At 39.0% G+C, this 18,837-nt stretch overlaps 1 protein-coding gene across 3 annotated transcripts in view; it reads right to left on the reverse strand.

The window, feature by feature from the left end:
- CCSER2 (coiled-coil serine rich protein 2) overlaps nucleotides 1-18,603 on the reverse strand; it is a 49,556-nt gene extending 30,953 nt beyond the window's left edge. For all 3 annotated transcript variants that reach the window (XM_026043015.1, XM_026043017.1, XM_026043016.1), the window contains exons 1-3: nucleotides 18,540-18,603; nucleotides 4,877-6,350; nucleotides 3,822-4,021 (exon numbers count right to left, since the gene is read on the reverse strand). In XM_026043015.1, the coding sequence (XP_025898800.1) occupies nucleotides 3,822-4,021; nucleotides 4,877-6,311 (1,635 nt within the window). In that variant the 5' untranslated portion in view covers nucleotides 6,312-6,350; nucleotides 18,540-18,603. The remainder of the gene's footprint in view (nucleotides 1-3,821; nucleotides 4,022-4,876; nucleotides 6,351-18,539) is intronic.
- Nucleotides 18,604-18,837: the final 234 nt, after the last annotated feature.

Below are 18,837 nucleotides of genomic sequence, written 5' to 3' on the forward strand. Positions count from 1 at the left end.
ATGTAAAATTTTACATTTATTAATATCACAATGGCTGCAATTAAGAAATGGCAGTGAATGAAGTGGAAGAATTGAGACTGACAGTCAACATTTTTAGATTTCAAGCATAGAACAAAACCAGACTCTCCTTAAAGCACACAGCTGAAGTACTCAAAGCCATAGGAGGACACAAGGTAAATAGTTCTTTCTATTAATATACTGCATTTGCAATATACTGCAATATAGCAAAAACATTCTATGAAGGATATTATAATTGCGGAAAACAGTAAGAAAACTCATGTATTCTAACATATTCTAATATAACTATAATCAATTACAATGTGCAACTACAATCAGAACTGTTCATTTGAATACAGACTATCAAAAACAAAAATTTCAGTTCCAAGTAGCTCCTCCAAAGGTCATTGTGGAAATGCAACCTCCAGTTTCCAACGATGCACAATTCTGCCAAGGGATTGCTAATCCATACCAACTGTCAAATTAGTAAGTACATGCACCCTGTCTCATCCCCAAACAAAACAGAAATCAGCACTGGGAACCAAGAACCCTTAAAAATCTTAGTTTCTGTTCTATTTCTGTTAATTGTAAGGGTTTAGCGGTGCGGTGGTTCATTTTGTTTTTGCACTACAAAATATTGCATTACAGTTTTGCACACAATTCAAATCTAGAGACACAAACATATGTGAAGAACCACAACATATTTTCTTTCTTCTTGCAAACCAGCTCTCTAAAATTTTGTTTGCAAGGCTTTTTCTTCTGCTTTTAGATAACTATAATCTCAAGCTATTCATTCAGCAGCAGTGGAATGAAGAGATACTTTAATTATAATCCTTAGCTTGGTCCCTGCCCTAAAGCAAGCCAGGAATAGAAGGGATAAAAGCCCATTTAAAAAAAAAAAAAAATATATATATATATCTATATATCTATATATGTACCTTACACTGCTGAGCTGCTTTCCCCCATCAAACAGTAATACAGGTAGGTGATGGCTGAAACAGAGACATGAGCAAACAGTACAGCTGCACAAAGGTGACAATACACACAGACAAATCCTGTCTACGATACTAATTTACAGAGCCACCACAACTGATCTGCGAGGCAACAGAATTTCTCTTGCACAGAATTAAGTATTGATGACCTGATGCCAACTAGCAAAAATCAACACCTGAATAGAGTACAGGCAAAGCTATTGAACCCATCAACTAAAAAACTGAATGGGCAACCGCTTCTTCAAATGTTAACCAACTGACTTGCTGCCTTGGTAAACGCAAGTGAAACAGGGAAGTGGAGACAGAAGGGCATCATTTCCTATTACAGAATTTGAGAATAAAAACACCTTCATCCAGACAAGCTCTCAAAAGAAAGGGGTAACCCGGGGCTGCAAGCATCTCCCGGTCTTCTAAAAGTTTATTTAGGTTTGTGTATCTGTCAAGCCCGTTCCACTGCATCGCACATTTTCCTCTGTCACTGTTGATCAACTTAGTCAAGAACAGAGGGCATGTCCCAAAAGAGGACAAATTTATTTTGCTTCTGACCTTAAAACCACACTCAGTCGAGACTACCAAAAACTTCCATTTTCTCCACCCCCTCAAAGCAGCAAAAGTACTTTGCAGCCAACTCACTAGCCAACAAGCCCCTTCTATTGCCCTTCTAGTCTACTCCCCATTCCTGGGGTCACATACCAGGGGTCCAGCTTAAATACCATGAGCTAAACACGTGCCACCTCTTACCAAGGTGCCTCGACAGCAGCTGCACCGCTGTCTATCACAGCGAAGCCTTTAGCACCGAGGCTAAGGCTGACACAAACAGCCCCACTGCTGGCAGCCCCCACGTCGCCAAGGCTCTCGCTGCTCCTCACGCCAGCCTGATGCCAGGGAACCAACGTGCTTTGGAAGCATTAATTCCAAAGGCCTTTCCGAGCAACAGCAGCCCCAGCACTCAAAAACCCTGAAATCCAACTTCTTAATCAGTTGGTTCTTGACACACAGATAGGATCTCCCTTTGCCCCCACCACTCACACCAGCATAATTTGGCTACGTATCTCCCAACCACCAGAATACCCGATATGCTGATTTACCACAGTGATTCTCAATGTCTTCAATTCAACTCTTTTTCCAGTGTGCCTTTATCCTCACTTCCTCCAGAGTGGAGCAATACTAAATGAAAGGACGTTATGTTAGCCTACCCAAGAGCATAACTCTGCAGAAATAATGAAAAACTGCAGCAGTAATTCTGCTGCGTCTTCAGACTAAAAATGATTGGTGTTTAATCTTTAGACAAAATAAAATCGCAAATATATCACGCTTTATACAATAACAACAAACACAGGAAACTAAAAGGTAATTCAACAGATATTTCAGACCTACAATTTTCCTCAAATGCCAAGTTAAATGAAAACGTATTTCTTCATTGCAAAAATACAAGATGCTTTATCAATTTATCAATATTTCTGTCCTTTAAGATGAAAATCCACAAGCCCCGTGGATACACAAGGCACTGTAGTACTGCAAGCACTAACAGGATTAAAAAAAACAGTATGTGGGGAAAAAGAAAGAATAAAATTAAAAAATGAGGCTTTATAGATTCAATCTTTCTTACAACCTCCTTCTTTCTCCCCTGACTTCAAATCTAATAAACTTATTCTTCCAATTTTAAGCTCTCTCTAAATGTAATTCACTTACAATGGAGAAATACACCAGAGTGAACCAGAACATATGAAAAGCTTCTAATGTACCTTTGTTCCGTGCCATCTGCAACAGCTTCTATCAATCAAAATACCTAAGATTGCCTGATTAGTTCATAAATGTGAAAATTAATGCGTGGAGCTCACATGAATCAAAAGACTAGATAAATAGTCTAAAAGCACGAGACTTTCACTTGTTTAATAATTTGCCCTGAACATTTGAAAAATATTTCTCTTGCATATCCATGCAGGACAGTTTAAAAACCTTAATCATTTTCTGGTGCTTCTCAGTGGCAGAAGGGTGTTTGTTTCTGCAGTGCCCCACATCAACCCCTCCAGTCCCCTCATATTTAGGAAAAATCCTAAATTCTTTTCCAAGCTGGCCACAACCACCATGAGAAGACAAATCGCAGAACCACAGAATACAGAATCACAGAATATTCAAAGTTGGAAGGGACCTCTAGAGATCATCCAGTCCAACCTTCCTGCTCAAGCAGGCACACCTAGAGCATGTGGCACAGGGTGGCATCCAGGCAGGTTTTGAAGACCTCCAGAGAAGGAGCCTCCACAGCCTCCCTGGGCAGCCTGTTCCACTGCTCTGTCACCCTCACAGTAAAGATGTTCCTCCTCACCTGGAGATGGAACTTCCTGTGCTCCAACTTACGGCCGTTACCCCTCGTCCTATCGCTGGCCACCAGTGAAAACAGCCTGTCCCCTTCCTCCCTGCGTTCTCCCTTCCTGAGCTTATACATGCTAATCATATACCCTCTCAGTCTTCTCTTCTCCAGAGAAAACAGGCCCAGCTCACTCAGCCTCTCCTCGTACGAGAGATGTTCCATTCCCTTAATCATCTTAGTTGCTCTTCTCTGGACCCTCTCGAGAAGCTCCACGTCCCTCTTGTCCTGGGGAGCCCAGAACTGCACACAGTACTCCAGGTGCGGCCTCACCAGAGCTGAGGAGAGGGGCAGAATCACCTGCCTTGACCTGCTGGCAACACTCCTCCTGATGCAGTATGAAATAAGTTGACTACGAAATAAGTTGATTCAAGTATGAAATAAGTTAACTATGTTTTTAAAATATACTTGAGCCATAAACTCAAATAACTAGAAGAACACAGGTTATGTATATAAATACATACAATGCTGTTCATTTCTGAAGACTCATAGCTTCCACACGGATGGACACTTCCAATAGGTTCGAGCCCTTCTTCATCCCACATGTAGGTGCCATCAGAACTATCAGAAGGAGAAAGCTCAAAAGAGGAGCCAGCTCTATAATTCATGTCTGGAGAAATCATGTTCTCAGTAGTATGCTTTGTGCTTTCACTGTTGTCATCCGCTGTTGAAAGAAAACAATAGTCAAGATTACAGAAAGGACCCTATATTCCCAAGTAAAAATTAACAGGTATATTCTTGCCAAGTCAGAGGACTGTAATGCAGTCTATTATAGTGTTAATGTTCATCCTTCAGGAAAAAAACTCAAGCTAGATCGGTTGCACCAATTAAGTATTCCTTCAAGTTTCCGCTAGTCTTTAATACTGCATTCATCCGTCATGAGAGGTAGTTTCTATAAGTCAATATCCTTTTAAATACATTAGAAGGTGTGTCTAAAAGTGAATATTCTGGATCCAATCTTTCAACTGTATGAACAGATTTCCCATTTGGGGAAAAAGTGTGGACCATGGAAAACTAAGACACTAAAGTGTTAAAAATCCTCCATTTCTTCCTCCATTGTTTTTTTAAAAGCATGCTCCTAGAAAATACCAGTAACATGGTAATTTATAACTTAACTAGGCACCCTACTTTTATTCTCACTGCTTAGGCATTCTTGCAGGTGCTCTCTGCCTACAGAGAAAACAACACATACAAATTTTAGGAGACTAACACTGCAAAGAAATGAACAATAAAGCAAAGATAAGAGAAATTCCACAAGTTAATCCCAAGTGTGGTCAAAGGACGTATCATTCACTCTTAATCCTAAGCAAAACACGTCTGAACTATAATACTTAGGATAACTACAATACCAAAAAAAAAAAAAAAAAAAAAAAAAAAAAAAACCACACTGTAGGAAATCAAATGAACCAGCCTCGAACCACATTCTGTTCTGAAACAATCCACAAACAATAGATCACATAAATAATAACATCTTGATTTAGTATCTAAGACTGCAAGCAGAATGTAACAAAATATTTACCAGACACGTGTATATCAAGCCAGTCATCAGGGTTACAGTGAGATCCTCCACTTTCCTTGAGAGATGTGAACGGCTCTACCGGCGCTATGTTTCCATGGTCCAAGTCTTGAACGCTGCCCTCCTGCTGTTGTATTTGTATTGTTCTATTTGGGTCTTCTAAATCTATAAAGTCATCACTGAAATCCTCACTCAAGTCATTTTTTTCAGAGGATGACAAGGAAGATATAGATATTTCATCTCCATCATCACTCATACACATGACTTTTGACCCATGTTTTCCTATGCTCTCATGGAGACCCTCACCAGCTTCTATTCTTTGAGTATCACTCTCCATAATGCTGTTTTTCTCATTTGCTCTATTGATATTTGTTGAAATTTCAGAGTTGATCACGCGTGTGTCACGAGTTGTACTTCTGTTGTCTTCCACAACAATACTGCCAGGAAATCGCTGTCTGGTGGGCTTCAGCAAAGAAGGTCGACTTAATCTGTATCCAAAAGAAGTTGCAGACCCAGATCCATTTGAGAGCGAGGGCTTCTTTGAACAAGGAGCTGATATACTAGCATAGGATCTGGTAAACCCATACTTTGTGGGCTCATTTCCATTGGGTACATCCAACTGCCGCGTGCTTCTTGACAAGAGAGTTGACCTCTGAGATGTCCTAACAGCTAGATTTTGACTTTGATAAGGCTTTGTAAGATCCACAGCTTTATTAAAGGAATGTGACCTGGTTAGAGATGCAGTGGGAAGAAAAGAGTTTGGAATGGAATGTGAGAAACTTTGTGATCTTACCATTTTTTCACAGGAAAAAGTCTTATTATTGTCTGTAGTTTGTGCCAAGCTTTCTCCTGAACTGGTCCTTGTGGCACTGGAATTAGCTCTAGGTCTCTGCAAACCTACCATTGGCCTGTTTCCATAAAATCCATTTAAATGCGATTTTGGAGCACTGAGTCCAGAATATGAGGTCCTGCCCGACAGAGTACCTTTGGCAAATTTTGCTGAACTAGAGAGTCCAGGCAAAGACTTTGGGTTAAATTCCTCAGTAGAAGAGACGAACATACTGGTTTGCTTCGCTGTTTTTGAGGCAACTGAAGCAGTGCTGTTCAAACCCACCCCGAGCACATCCTTACCCAACGCTCCCTGTGACTGGGGATACTTCTCAGAATTGATTAGTTTTTCATTATAGTTATGGTTAGAGTTGGACTCTCGTCCATTTTGATCACAAAGCTGATATTTATTTGATTTTCTCCAGTTGAAAGAAAAGGAAGACATGCGCACAGTGCCATTGTGCTTGCTGAGATTTTTGTCACCATTATTTCCTGATAAATTAACAACTGTCCCATTTGGCATAGGTTGCAAGACACTTCCTAAATTTTTTGTTCCATATTTTGGTAGCCTGGAAACCAAGGATGTCCTGATTTGATTTTTTTCTTCCATGAGCTATTGGGTTCATTGGTCCTTACAGGGTGCTTGAATCTGAAAGGAAGAAAAAGATTATTAGACCAGAATCAACTACATATATTACAGACTAGATGCAAATATGTATAAAGCTATATTCCCACCATACCCATGTGTCTAGCCATATTGCAAATGCAGATATAACTCACATTCTTTTTCTAAAATTAACAAATCAACAATAACAAAAAAGAAAAATCACAAAAACACACAAAAATCCTATGCTAGTCACCAGAAGTCATCTGGCAGCAAAACGTTCTTCAAGTGGCAGACATATGCACACATGAACATTCTCAAGATTTTAGTTCTCCAGTTAAACTGCACTTTTAAATTTGTCCTCTCATTTTCATGTCTTTAAAACAAGCTTGAAAAGGAAAACCATTATTTTCTTGACCTATTTTGAGCAGCAAACTAAATATTTCAACTCCACTGCAACTACTTTAAATTACACATTTAAATCTTAAATTTAAAGAGTTGTGCCACAATTGAATATACTCAGCAATCCAAATCTGCAAGAACTACAGTGTTATGTTCGGCCAAAAATATTTTAAAATCAAATTGTTTTTGTTCCTCTGCAAGACTATTTCCCACTATACTAGTCCTAGCACCTACAGTAATAGAGATTCTGAAGGTATCCGCAAGCACAAAATTAAAAAGGCAAAATAAAATTATTGGAAAATATCTTTAAAACTCATTCAAAGATATTCAGTTGCTATCTTGGGAACTTCTCAGCTCTTGAAGTTTGAGGAAACAGAAGTTTCCTCAGAACTTTGGGAACAGTGACGTGAAGCAGATTTCCATTAGCAGAACCATTATGGTTTATAGAAAGTCTATTACTTATAAAATCATCAAATATACAGACTACATAAATATGGCTCTAAAGAAGAGCTTGTGAGAAAAGCCTCACTACTGAGAAAGACTACTCATGTATCACGAGCTATTCATCATTAAATACCAAAAAACCACCATTTTTGTCAGAAGGTCATGCTATGAAGACAAATGGCAGAAATGTTAACAATATCCTCATGCAAGATGGATCTGAGCAGATTTGTCTCTTCACATGAAAGCTGCAGTCTATTTTGGCCATTGTCATACTCATCTACAAGCGCTGAGGTAAAGAGCCACAGATGCATATGCTTTTCAAGACACCAATTCTTAGCCAAGGGCAGTGTTCACAAGCAAATTTAAAAGTTTTATTTCTGTGCAGTAATACATGAACATGCAAACGTAGCCCCAAAAGCCTGAGACAGAAACATAAGGACAGCATTTGCTTCCATACATTCAAGAACTTCTACTGCCTTTGTTAGAAATACAGAGATTCCACAGCAGTCTTCCTTGAAGATTTATCGTATATGAACTTGTTATGTCTTGTTATTCTGGTATATTACCTTAATATATTTTATATTTACATTTACGGCTTTATAAAGGCGTATCTGCTTTACAGGGATATCTTCCCCTCTACATTTCTTGCTTTGAGGGTTTGCATCTGCATACTTTGATATGTTGCTTGCAGTTTTTCCACACACAAAACACCTCTCTACAACTGTAATTTTTACAACTGCATCTCTGTCATACTTCACATATACTCTGTTTCTTTTCCTGGAATACCACATGAAGAGCTTCTCTAAACATCATTTATTAAAGGTTTTAAATTCTGATAAGGTCTTGAGAAGGCTTGAAGTTCCAGCGTCCTATCTTAAGACAAGCTTAACCTTGTGTTAAATTCTCTATTTGCAAGGTAGGGTTTACTTTTATTTATGTGTAAAACAACATCTTGCTTTGGCTAATATGGATTTTATACATTAGCCTGTTCTATCTGCTGCTCTTACTGTGGTGTCAAGCTAAGTAATTTCAGTAGGTTATTTTTTCAAACTAATATTGGTGTTTCTCTCACAGATCTACACAAGGCTAGAGAGACTAAAAAAAAAAAAAAAAGAAAAAAAAATAGAAAAAAAGAAAAAAACCAGCACAAAATAACGAAACCACGGCAATCATGATGAGTATCAGCATATAGCAAGTAACATTATACCTGTCTGAGATGCAGGAAAGCCACAGCAAACATTACCTTAAAGGGAATTACTCCTTAAGCAGCAAGATGTAACTAAGCAGCTCAAGTTAAAACTGAAGTAGCATTAAATCCACACAAACTGAAGTGCCCTTAAGGTTTTATACCTGAATACAACACCCCGGAGCTATCCTTCTAGAAGTAGATCAACATGAAAAAGTACAAAGAGATATGCACTCTCGGAGATAAAGATAAGGTTGGGCTAAGGGTTTCTCACGTAAGAGAATCCATATCCTGCAACCAGTGCAGTGCTTTTCCATTTAGAAATCACTGTCTGGAAAGTCTAAGGCAAAGTGAAGTCTTGCGCACTGGAGACATAATCCTAACTGAGTCTTATGTAGAAAACTCAGAAATAAACAAAAGCTTAGAAGGAAACAAAATAAAGGTATCTTTCCTTTATCCCATTCAATTCCTCCTTATATCTTACTGTATATTAGCCTTTCAACTTACTGTTCCAGAGGTGCCACCACACGTGCAGTGACAGAGGCACCTTTGCCACCCACGCTCCACACTTCCCAGTTCTCACAGCATTCAACCCCACACTCCCTCCTCTCCATTATGCAGCTTAATTGCCTGCCTCCCACCACAACCCTTTTGGTGACGCACTCCAGAAGCAGCGACGCGCAGCGGGTGCGCTGCGCTATTCCTGCACACCCATGGCATTTGTTTCATCCTTAAGCAAATATCCTCGAGAGCTACATTTCAGGTCCAGTGACACCTCATGCTTTTCATGCTGACAATTCCTTAAGCCAAGAACAACCATCATTAGGCCCATCCCTTCTTTCAGTTTTTCTAGGCAGTTTACATGAACGTCATATAGTACCACAAAATTTTAAGCTAAACACTGAGCTACACATATGAGGAAATACATGCTGAAGAACTGGTCTTACTAAACAGGAGATACTTAAATACCTCTTTTGTTGGCTTTGCCACAATTACTAGCATTAAGAACATACTGAAACTTGAAGTCACATATCAACATTTTGCTTAAATGATTCTTTAAACAGTCCATAGAAATTAACTAGTTGATCTGTAATTCGGATCGTAACATTCTAGCCTGATTCAAGCAGTATCCGAGTCGAGAGTAGAAGCATCCTGTCACAAAGAAGCAACATTCAGACTTAATTACAAGTTTTCAAGTACTTGTTCAAAGGGCAACCAGAGAATCATCTTTTCCTACATAGTAACTCACTCAGGACAGAATACCCAGTCCACCAACTGTAGCACCTACTGTACTAACACTGCTCCATCCCTGTATAACCACCTCAGGAAGACTCTATTATGTGATATAGACACAGTTTAAAATCAATCGTAACACAGTAACTCTTCAATTTATGCACAACAGCAGCACTCATACTATTGGAAAGGAAGCTTAAATAAATGAACTAAGTAATAATGGAGGATGTGGCTAGAATAAGAATGCTTCAAGTTAGAAACATAACAAGCATAAAGATAAAATACTAGAAGCTTGTAGGAAAATGGACCTATATTTCAGACTGAAGGCTCAAGTTAAACTCTTAAATACACATCTAAGACACCTACACACCAGCTTTGCAGAAGTGCTGAGAAGTCCTCACCTTCCACTGACCTCGCTTACCAAGTGACTCTGCATGGATTCAGGTGTCTAACGCCCTACTTGTGTCAAGAACGCTGACCAACATTTTCTAAGAAATAAAAAGCCCACATAGTATTTCATTCGTATGTTGCTACCCATAAAAGTAGCATTCCTGTATACCTTACAAATGAAAAAGCTTTAATACACTAAAAAAAAAAATTCTTGGAAATAAAAAAAGTAAGATTTCTAAATTTAATCAGAAAAGTGTTAAACTACAAGCTTTACGGATAAATCCCTTCTTGCATCTGTCTACAATCTCTTAGGTGACTGCAAAATTCAAATGAAGCCCTTAAAAGAGATTACTTTAATCCTCCAGCAAGTGCTGCAAATTAAACTTGAAAAGATGACCATTCAATTCTCTAGGAAATGTGCTTACTCATCTACCCTTAATTAGGAAAAGGCAAAATATTATCTCAAGAAAACTATCCTGACAGCTTAAAATATTTCAGATAATTAAATCAGTTCCCTTAGAAGTCCTTGCCTTTATTAACTCCATAACTGTAATTGTTTTACCAGATTTTCAATGCTAGGTTGCATTTCCTTGGCTCTATTTCACTATCAGCTGAAAATTTCACCTGCTTAATGTACTTGTATTATCAAAAATATTTACTCACACTAAATGAAGTACAATGATATCAAAAATTTAACAGTACCATGTTTGACAGAATTTACTTTTCCTGAAAACGAGGAGAAAATTCTATCAACTTGGGGCTTTGTTCGATTCCTGCCACAGAAGTAATGCTTTACAACATACCTGCAGTTAATTCTGTTTCTCTGAAACACAACTTCTGTTCAAAGCTGTGAGGCTGCTTTTCCTGGAGAGTCTTTTCCCAGACTTCAGAGAGCTCGAGTTTAAGTCCTTTTCTCCTCCCTCAACCTTGGCTATACTGATGTTCTACCTGGCTTCCTAAGTTCCTCTCTCAAACACAGAGAAAAGACACTTTTGCAGAATGCTGCTCTATTATATTTACTGTTGGTCAGAAAGCACAAGGCCAAGGAATATTAGGAGAGACACAATGATAATGAATGCATGTGAAAGCAGGAGAGTACAAGAGAAACAAGATTGGGGCTTCTGAATATCTAACACTGAACAGTATCTCCAGTCAATACAGGGGGGAAAAAAAAGTATATAGCATTCCTTGCAGTCTTTACAAACTCTATTGTTGTAATTCATCAGAACGCTGTTTCATGATGTTTTGAATGGCTAGAGGTCATAAGTACTCACTGGAGGAAAAGAAAATAGGACAGTGCAGCTCAGTTTGCCATAGAAGAAAGCTGCTTGCAGAATCAAAACTCCATTTTATATCCCTTATGGGCACATTCACAATTCACTTGGCCATTAACGCTATTTGCAATGAAAAACCGGCACCTCAAGGAAAGAAAGCATTACCTGATCCAAAATTTATGCTTTGCAATACGTTGCTGTTGCCCACTTGTGCTTTTTATACTAGTATAATATATCTGGAAAAACAGAAAATTTCCACAAAAACTTACATAAAATATTGAATATAATTTTATTTACTGTAGATTTAAGATTTTACTGAAACATACCACCAGATTTTAAGTGAGAAGTAAACTTTGTCCTGAAGTTTCTCACGTGGGTAAATTTGCACCGATACTTAGACCGCGCACAGCAGGACTAGGGAGCCTGAGGGCACTCAGCGCCCAGAGGCTCGGCCAGCTGCACAGCAGGGCAGCTTCCAGGACACGGACGAAGATGATGGTAAGGGTAGAGGGAGGCAAAAAGAAGAGTATTTTACTACAAAACAACACAATCTCGGAGCCTGCAGAATGAGATGCTTCTTAAACAGTAATACAAAAAATATTAAAGGTGACTCACCAATGAAAGGTGAAATGCAGTGACACCTACCATTCTTTTCTGCATTAGTGCTGACAGCCTAACTGCTCTCAGAGACTGAGAACAGAGATAACACACAAAGACACAATTACTTTCTGAATCTTCCAACTATCTGATGCATCCCCCTGGAAGAAGTCATCAATTCATCTTCTCTGCAAAACGCTTAGTATTCTGCAAGAACAGAAGAGGGGCCTATTGTGGCTTTCTCTGTAAAAATCCTAGACAACACTTTATAGTAAGAAAGTCACCTCAAACACTGATGGACATAACATTTGCCATAATTTGCTTATACGTGTTCTACAAATCATTCATCCAAATGTGGCACTGTTACATCTTGTGACATGTGAAACAGTGATGCCAACTCTGTGCCTGCAGATAGAAACAACAGGCACTTCCTGCTCTACTGACTGCAAAAATGAAAGAGCTAGAACAGAGCAAGGATGCCAATCCAAGTCCAGATAACACGGCATAGCTGATTAAACAGAAAAAAAACCCTAAATTTGGTGTGCTGACCCCAAGAACACACCACAGACAAAGAAAACCTGTTTGTGCTTCAATGACAGGGCAGGGCTGGCTTCAAAACATTACAAGAAGGTGATGGGATAACACATTGAGTAGTAACTCTGAAGCATAAACACAGTTGACAAACACGACTATGAAACACAGAGCTTTAATGTGAGAACACTCTCCTTAGAGGTTATTATATTATGTGGATTATTGCATCTGTTATGCAACCTAAGAGGCTTCTGTGGAGAGAATACATTAAATTCCACCTTAAGAAGTGAGTCATGTAGACAAGGCCTTCTTGAAGAGCGTAGCTTACAGTGCTCTAGAATATTTAGTAGCCTCAAACATCTTTGATGGTGAGCATATTATGAGGTGCTTAATTTTTTCAATTCTCTGCTGACCTTATTTGTCAGTTTAAATTGTTACCGATTTTGCAAGTATATTACACCAGACTAGGCAGAGACATACGCTATAGGTCTGCTTTACAGATCTAATGCTCCTAAAGACAAGGACTGACAGCACAGAGAAGAAAAAGACTAATTATATCACGCATCCCCACCCCCAAGCCCTGCAACCACACAACCTATCTTATCTAGATTACTCTCATGCAGTCTTAACACTTACTTTCAACAAGATTTCTAGCCTGAAAAGTATGTATACGTTTGAAAGCCTCTAATCTTAATCATTTTGTAGAGATCTCATCTAAAAATTAAATGTTTTGAAGTTGACTTTGCTGTTAATGGCAGAGGCAAATTAAAATATATTCTGCAATTAAGACACACTGAGCAATTCCAAATAACCACCATAGCCTAGAGACAAGGCTTTCTAGAAGCGTTACAGCAGATCTCAGCCCCTCCTCCCAGAAATCTGGTGACTGTGTCAACACTAAAGCAACCGGTGCCAGAAAAAGGCCCCCTGCTTTCACTGATGGTGTTCTGCTTTCTGCAACAGCATTTCATGTCGATCACTTCAATCTTCCTGAATTTACTCTTATGAGACAGATTAATCTGTCTCTGAATGTGGACACAAAAGGAACAATTTTTCAACTCGCAATTAGGATTTAACTGCTGTTGGCTAGTTCATATCTCATTTAAATATATACCATGAACACATTCACGAGCAGCTGTTACTTCAGAACTGAAGTTTTAACTCCCAAAAGACAAACATCAGCAAGGAAGTTCATAAAGAGCAGCCATTTTCCCTTAAAAACTTTGACTGTTAACAAATGATTCAAATGCACCTACTCTCATTTGCAATACTGTGGCTAGCTCTCATATAAAATACAACTTCAGTCATGACTTGAAAAAGTCAGCTTCCAAGTACTGCTCTTTATTTAACAAGGTTATACGTAAAAAAGATTCTCTTGCTGATAAAATGGGCAAGCTGGAAACCAGGTGAAGCTATGGATACAGCCGACTGCACACAGAAACAGCCCTCTCTAAATTCTCATCTTGTTCACTTCTTGCTCTACCTTGTTTGTTCATCTGATTCATCTTCTCCAAACAATAATATTGACCCATCTGAAGCAAAAACCTTGTGTGTACAAACAGACATTGCTCAATATATTGTTGTACTGATAATGTGACTAACAGAAGCAATAATGTTAATATGGGTCTCTGCTGAACAATTTTATCTAAGTGGGTATCAAAGTCTGCAATTTCCATTAAAGTCTGCAACAAAGCAATGAATAGATCAGAATATTTTTTGCTCCATTCATATGTACTCTTTCTACTGAGGCTTGAGTAAGCACCCCAGTTATATATGTAAGTTTATGTATAAGTGAATGGCAAGCACGGGTAATTGAAGAAGGCACCATGTAATGCATAGGACTGACTGGTATTGACATCTCTTCCGTAGGCCCTAACACCTGTTCACAGGTGACAACTGAGCAAGACTAGAAAAAGTGAAGCAATAGGCATACAAAAGAAAATAGCACTAGGAATTTTTTTCTACATGTTGTCAATGCCATTTCAAGCAAGTTTAGCTCTATTAAGGGATCGTGACCTTGAGACAATAACATCTCAGAATATTGCTGCAGATTAACAAAGGAAAGAAAAAAAATCCTATTATGTCAGCCACTGCAGGATTAAAGAAGCCTAGAAAACGGACTGGGAAAGGAAATGTTTAAAACTTCTCCCACGAAGAAAGCAGGTGAGTCCTGGATGAGCCTGAAACATTATATAAATAAACACATTTCTCTGTATATATAGATTGTAGCGATTCAGAAATAATTCAGTGAATTATTTCTCTAGATCAGCCATCCCACTCCAGCAGTCAGTCTTATTTTAAAGGGGATTTACAAAGGGTCATATTGTCTACTGTTGTAGCCTGAGGATGATACAGAGGGAAGCGGAAGAACAGAGTAAGCATATGTTACTTTCCCACTCCATGTAATTTGTTCAACCTGATGTCATTTATTTAGTAACCCTCAAAAGGCTTCTGTCTTTGTCAAGCCTCTCCCTGGGCCCACAGACTTCTTGCATCCAAGACAGCCTCAGGCAAAGAGCTCCACACACTCTTTGAAAGTCTATTTATTTCATTTGTTGGACTCCTCGTATTGGAGGGGATCACAAACAGTCAGATCCATATTCATACTTCCCATAACACATATCATCTTTATACCTCCATCGTAAGTCTTGTCTTTACCAGGCTTACAAGTCTCAAGTCAACTTGGTCACTTCACGCCTAAAATCTTATCATACCACCTCAGATTTATTTTTCTTTAAACTCTTTTTTTCCTGAATCTTATCAAATTCTTAACATAAAAAATTAAATATATTACTTCAGAATATCTGTGACACTTAACAGGGACACCTGCAGTTATCGGCCCCAGATACAGACACAAGTGAATTTATAGAATGGCATAATGATGTTTCATCCTTTATTTTCCACTCTAAACACAACTAAACACCAAGTTTATACATTCAAGTCTAAAATAATCCAAAAAGAAAAAAAAAAAAAAAAAAAAAAAAAGATTCCAGAGTGGCAATACTCAACTCTCAGCCTGCTTTATATGCAAAGCTAGAGTTATTTTTATCTCCCATGTGTATATCACAACATGTATTTGCAGTATGTTTCATATGCCACGTCATACGCAGTCACTAGCCACATAAGGTTTTTCTGCAACTTTTTACAGAGTGCTCCTATCTGAACACTATGAAGAGCTTTATCATGAGAAAATTTTGCCAGCTCACTGTTTGTCCCAGCTGCAAGGCCACTTGTGAATATGTCAGTTTTGTTAATATCTGTCATCTCCCTGAACTGCAAGAATTGGCCACTGATTCCAACACTCTTGGCTCCAACTTTGATTTGTACCTATGTGTTTTCAAGAAGACACAGAATTATTTATTTTCTATGAAATCAAGCTTGACTTCTCATCAACATTCCTTCTCAACAAAAATACTGTAACACATGCTAATATGTTTGAACTTTCAGTTGAAACTTGCTTACTTTGAACCACAGTTTCCTAGTGTCGCTTCCTCGCTATTCAATTTCACTTTAATAATGTTGGACATCAGCAGCTCCAATTCTGGATATTTCTGCTGTAAGTTAGTTCAAAATCTCAAAAACAAGCCCTCTGAAAAAATATTCTTGTCCTACACAAGAATACTGTACACTTGTCACAGCATAACAAATACCAGAAGTTTTAACCATAGACTTTGAGCTTTCTACACATATATTTAAGCATTTTATTTTCTTGCTCATTTTCTGATCAGATTTTGAATCTGATCATTTTCTTACTAGCTTTGAAGATCTGCATGCATTCAGCAATGATGGTTTCAAGAAAAGAAAAAAACAATATAAAACAGAAATTAAGATGTTTACTTACAAGTGACAGTTTCTCCACAGTATCAGTTTCTCCTATATTAGCTTACTGAATTACATAGAGATGGTCTGCACTCATATTTTTCCTGAATTTACAAGAAGCCAAATACCTTTGTTCTGTTGATTAACTAGCTCAAGCTTCTTTACTGTAAGGTCTTATTTTCACACACTACCATTTCAGAGAGCTTTCCTGGCCGAGAGACCCAGTTACACTAAGAGGGATCAGCTTTTTGCATAAACTCTGTTTACTAACAGATGAGGCCATACAGGATAAAAGATTCTGCTCCTTTCCTCAAAGTCTCCCACTACAAATGGTAGTAGCTTTGGCCTTGAGAAGTTTCCATCTCTCCGCTGAGCAACTTGCCTTAGTGAGCTGAAGGTGCAATTAAAATCCACGTTATCCCTCAAAAATCACTGAGCAGCTAATCTATAAAATACGTGCATTTTTATAAAATCAAAATAAACTATTTAAGTAACACACATCTCTAATAAAATTCACAAAAAGAAACTGAGATGAAGTATCATGCATGCTAACATTCCAGTGAGAGACTTGTCAGTCTTAGGCTTCTGAATCCCAGCTCAAATGACATATGATTTGAGCCAAAAGAATCTGGAATATTCAGTTCTCCCGTGGCACTTAGCTTAGTCTGTGCTATGTGTGTCATGAGCCATCTGGGCTAATTAGGCTAAATGCATAGTAGTCCCTTTGCTTTAGGGAATAAATTTGAGAATCATTTTCAGTTTAACGGTTATTCCAAATCTGTAACTTGCTCAATCATAACATAAAAGTAAACGCTTATCAGTTATTTTCCTCTGGCTAAGAAGCAGAGGCCTTTTGCGGTGTGAACCTTGCCAACAATAACCACGCTTCTGTTCCAGTCAATGCCATTAAAATGTTCTCTGCAGAAGTGCTCGTGAAAATCCCAACAGCTACTGCAGGGAACAGCCATCTCGCTGAGAACCGGTGATATCTGTTCTCCCCAGTGGCGTGGGTGAGCATCCCCAGGGGAGACTGTCTCACTCCACGCACTCCAGCAACTGAACTGCTCCCGCTGGATCTTTCCTCTAGCACAGAGAGAGGAGAGTCAGCAAATGAAATCCAGAACTTTGCAAATCAGCTATTTTCCATCAAGGGAGAAAAAATATTCTCCAAATGTCTTCAAAAATACCTAATTGATAGAAGTTTAATCTGAACTGGAATACGTTTCCCAAAGGTACAAAGACTTAGACTGACTAGCTAAGCTTCATGTTCCAAATAGTTATTTTAATGCCACTGGGATTTTTTTTTTGTAACATAAGTGTGTTCAGGTATCCAGAGATTTACATAAGCTTTTTATTGCTTCAATTGAAGCACAACACGGGCCTTGAAACCTTATTATCAGAAACACCATTAGTATTTTGATCTTCTTAGAATCCCTGTTGGCAAGGAGTTCAACCCTGCCTGAAAGCCTCTAATTAAGAAGATGGCGCTGCTGTTTATGCTTGTGAGTAGTGGCAGAGAGAGCAACTCAACCACCGCTGCAACCTTTTATTGCCTCTTGCCCAGACAGAAATGTTCTAACAGTTTTACACACCCAATACTCGTTTGAAGACTAAGGGCATGATTTTTTTTTTTAATCTAGGGAGCCTGTGCCAACTCTTCTTTGTAAATGGTTTATTTTAAACAGCGAATCCATCTTAAAGGATGATCGGGTCCAAGAGTAATTGGTTTTACTCCAGAAAGCATTTACATGAACAGTTCCATTAAACAGGATTACTCGTTAGCATAACGTTGCATGTTAGTTGGGATCCTTACTATTTGTATTTTTATATTATTAATAATATATATTATTAATTCCTTAGATTCAAGAAAGTGTTATAAGAGGAAGAATATCAAAAACATCTTCTAAACCTAAAACACTTCCGCTATTCAACAAAACTTCGCCATTGGAAAGCTACAGTAAGCAGTTTTGCAACCCAAATATTGATATCTCCACCACGGAAAGTATTAAATGTGAGCCACACCTGAAGTTTTATTTTAAAAGCATTTATGTCTACTTGAGGCTGTCTATTCATACAGGCTTTTTAATTAATGTTCCATTTTTTGTAAGGCACTCACCTGTTCAGCTTTCAGATACTAAATCAAAGTGGGCTCAAAGCGTTTACAGGTAGGCGACCAGTTTCATACTTCAGGAGTATCTGTCAAACTGCATCCAGCAATACCACCATATCCCTGCCCCAAGGAGCACACAGGGCAGGATTAAACCTCCCGAGAGCAGGAGGCACCAGTCCTACGTGTCCAAATACGATATTAAAGCACAGATAAGCCCGATAGAGACGAAGCAGACGCCCAGTCCTTACCTTAGCTCGTTGCCTGGCCTGGCCCCTAGCGCTCTGCTAAAGCGCCAAGTTCCCATTCACTCTTCCCTCTGCTCCCTGCAGACGAGCGGCTCGAGGGGCTCCCGCTGGGCGGCACGGGCTGCGGCTCATCGTGCCCCAGGGCACACGCGGCAGCACATGATGGTGCAGCGGCCTCTGCGAGATAAAGGCCACCTCTCAGCGTCACCACCGCGAGCGCGGCGCGCTCCTCCGACACGGGCGCCGCCCGGGCAGGTTCAGCGGGCGTCTGCGGCGGGGATGGGGATGGGGATGGGGCCGG

The sequence above is a fragment of the Nothoprocta perdicaria genome, unplaced genomic scaffold, assembly GCF_003342845.1.
Source record: "Nothoprocta perdicaria isolate Ctin4 unplaced genomic scaffold, notPer1 scaffold_32, whole genome shotgun sequence".
Classification (NCBI taxonomy): domain Eukaryota; kingdom Metazoa; phylum Chordata; class Aves; order Tinamiformes; family Tinamidae; genus Nothoprocta; species Nothoprocta perdicaria.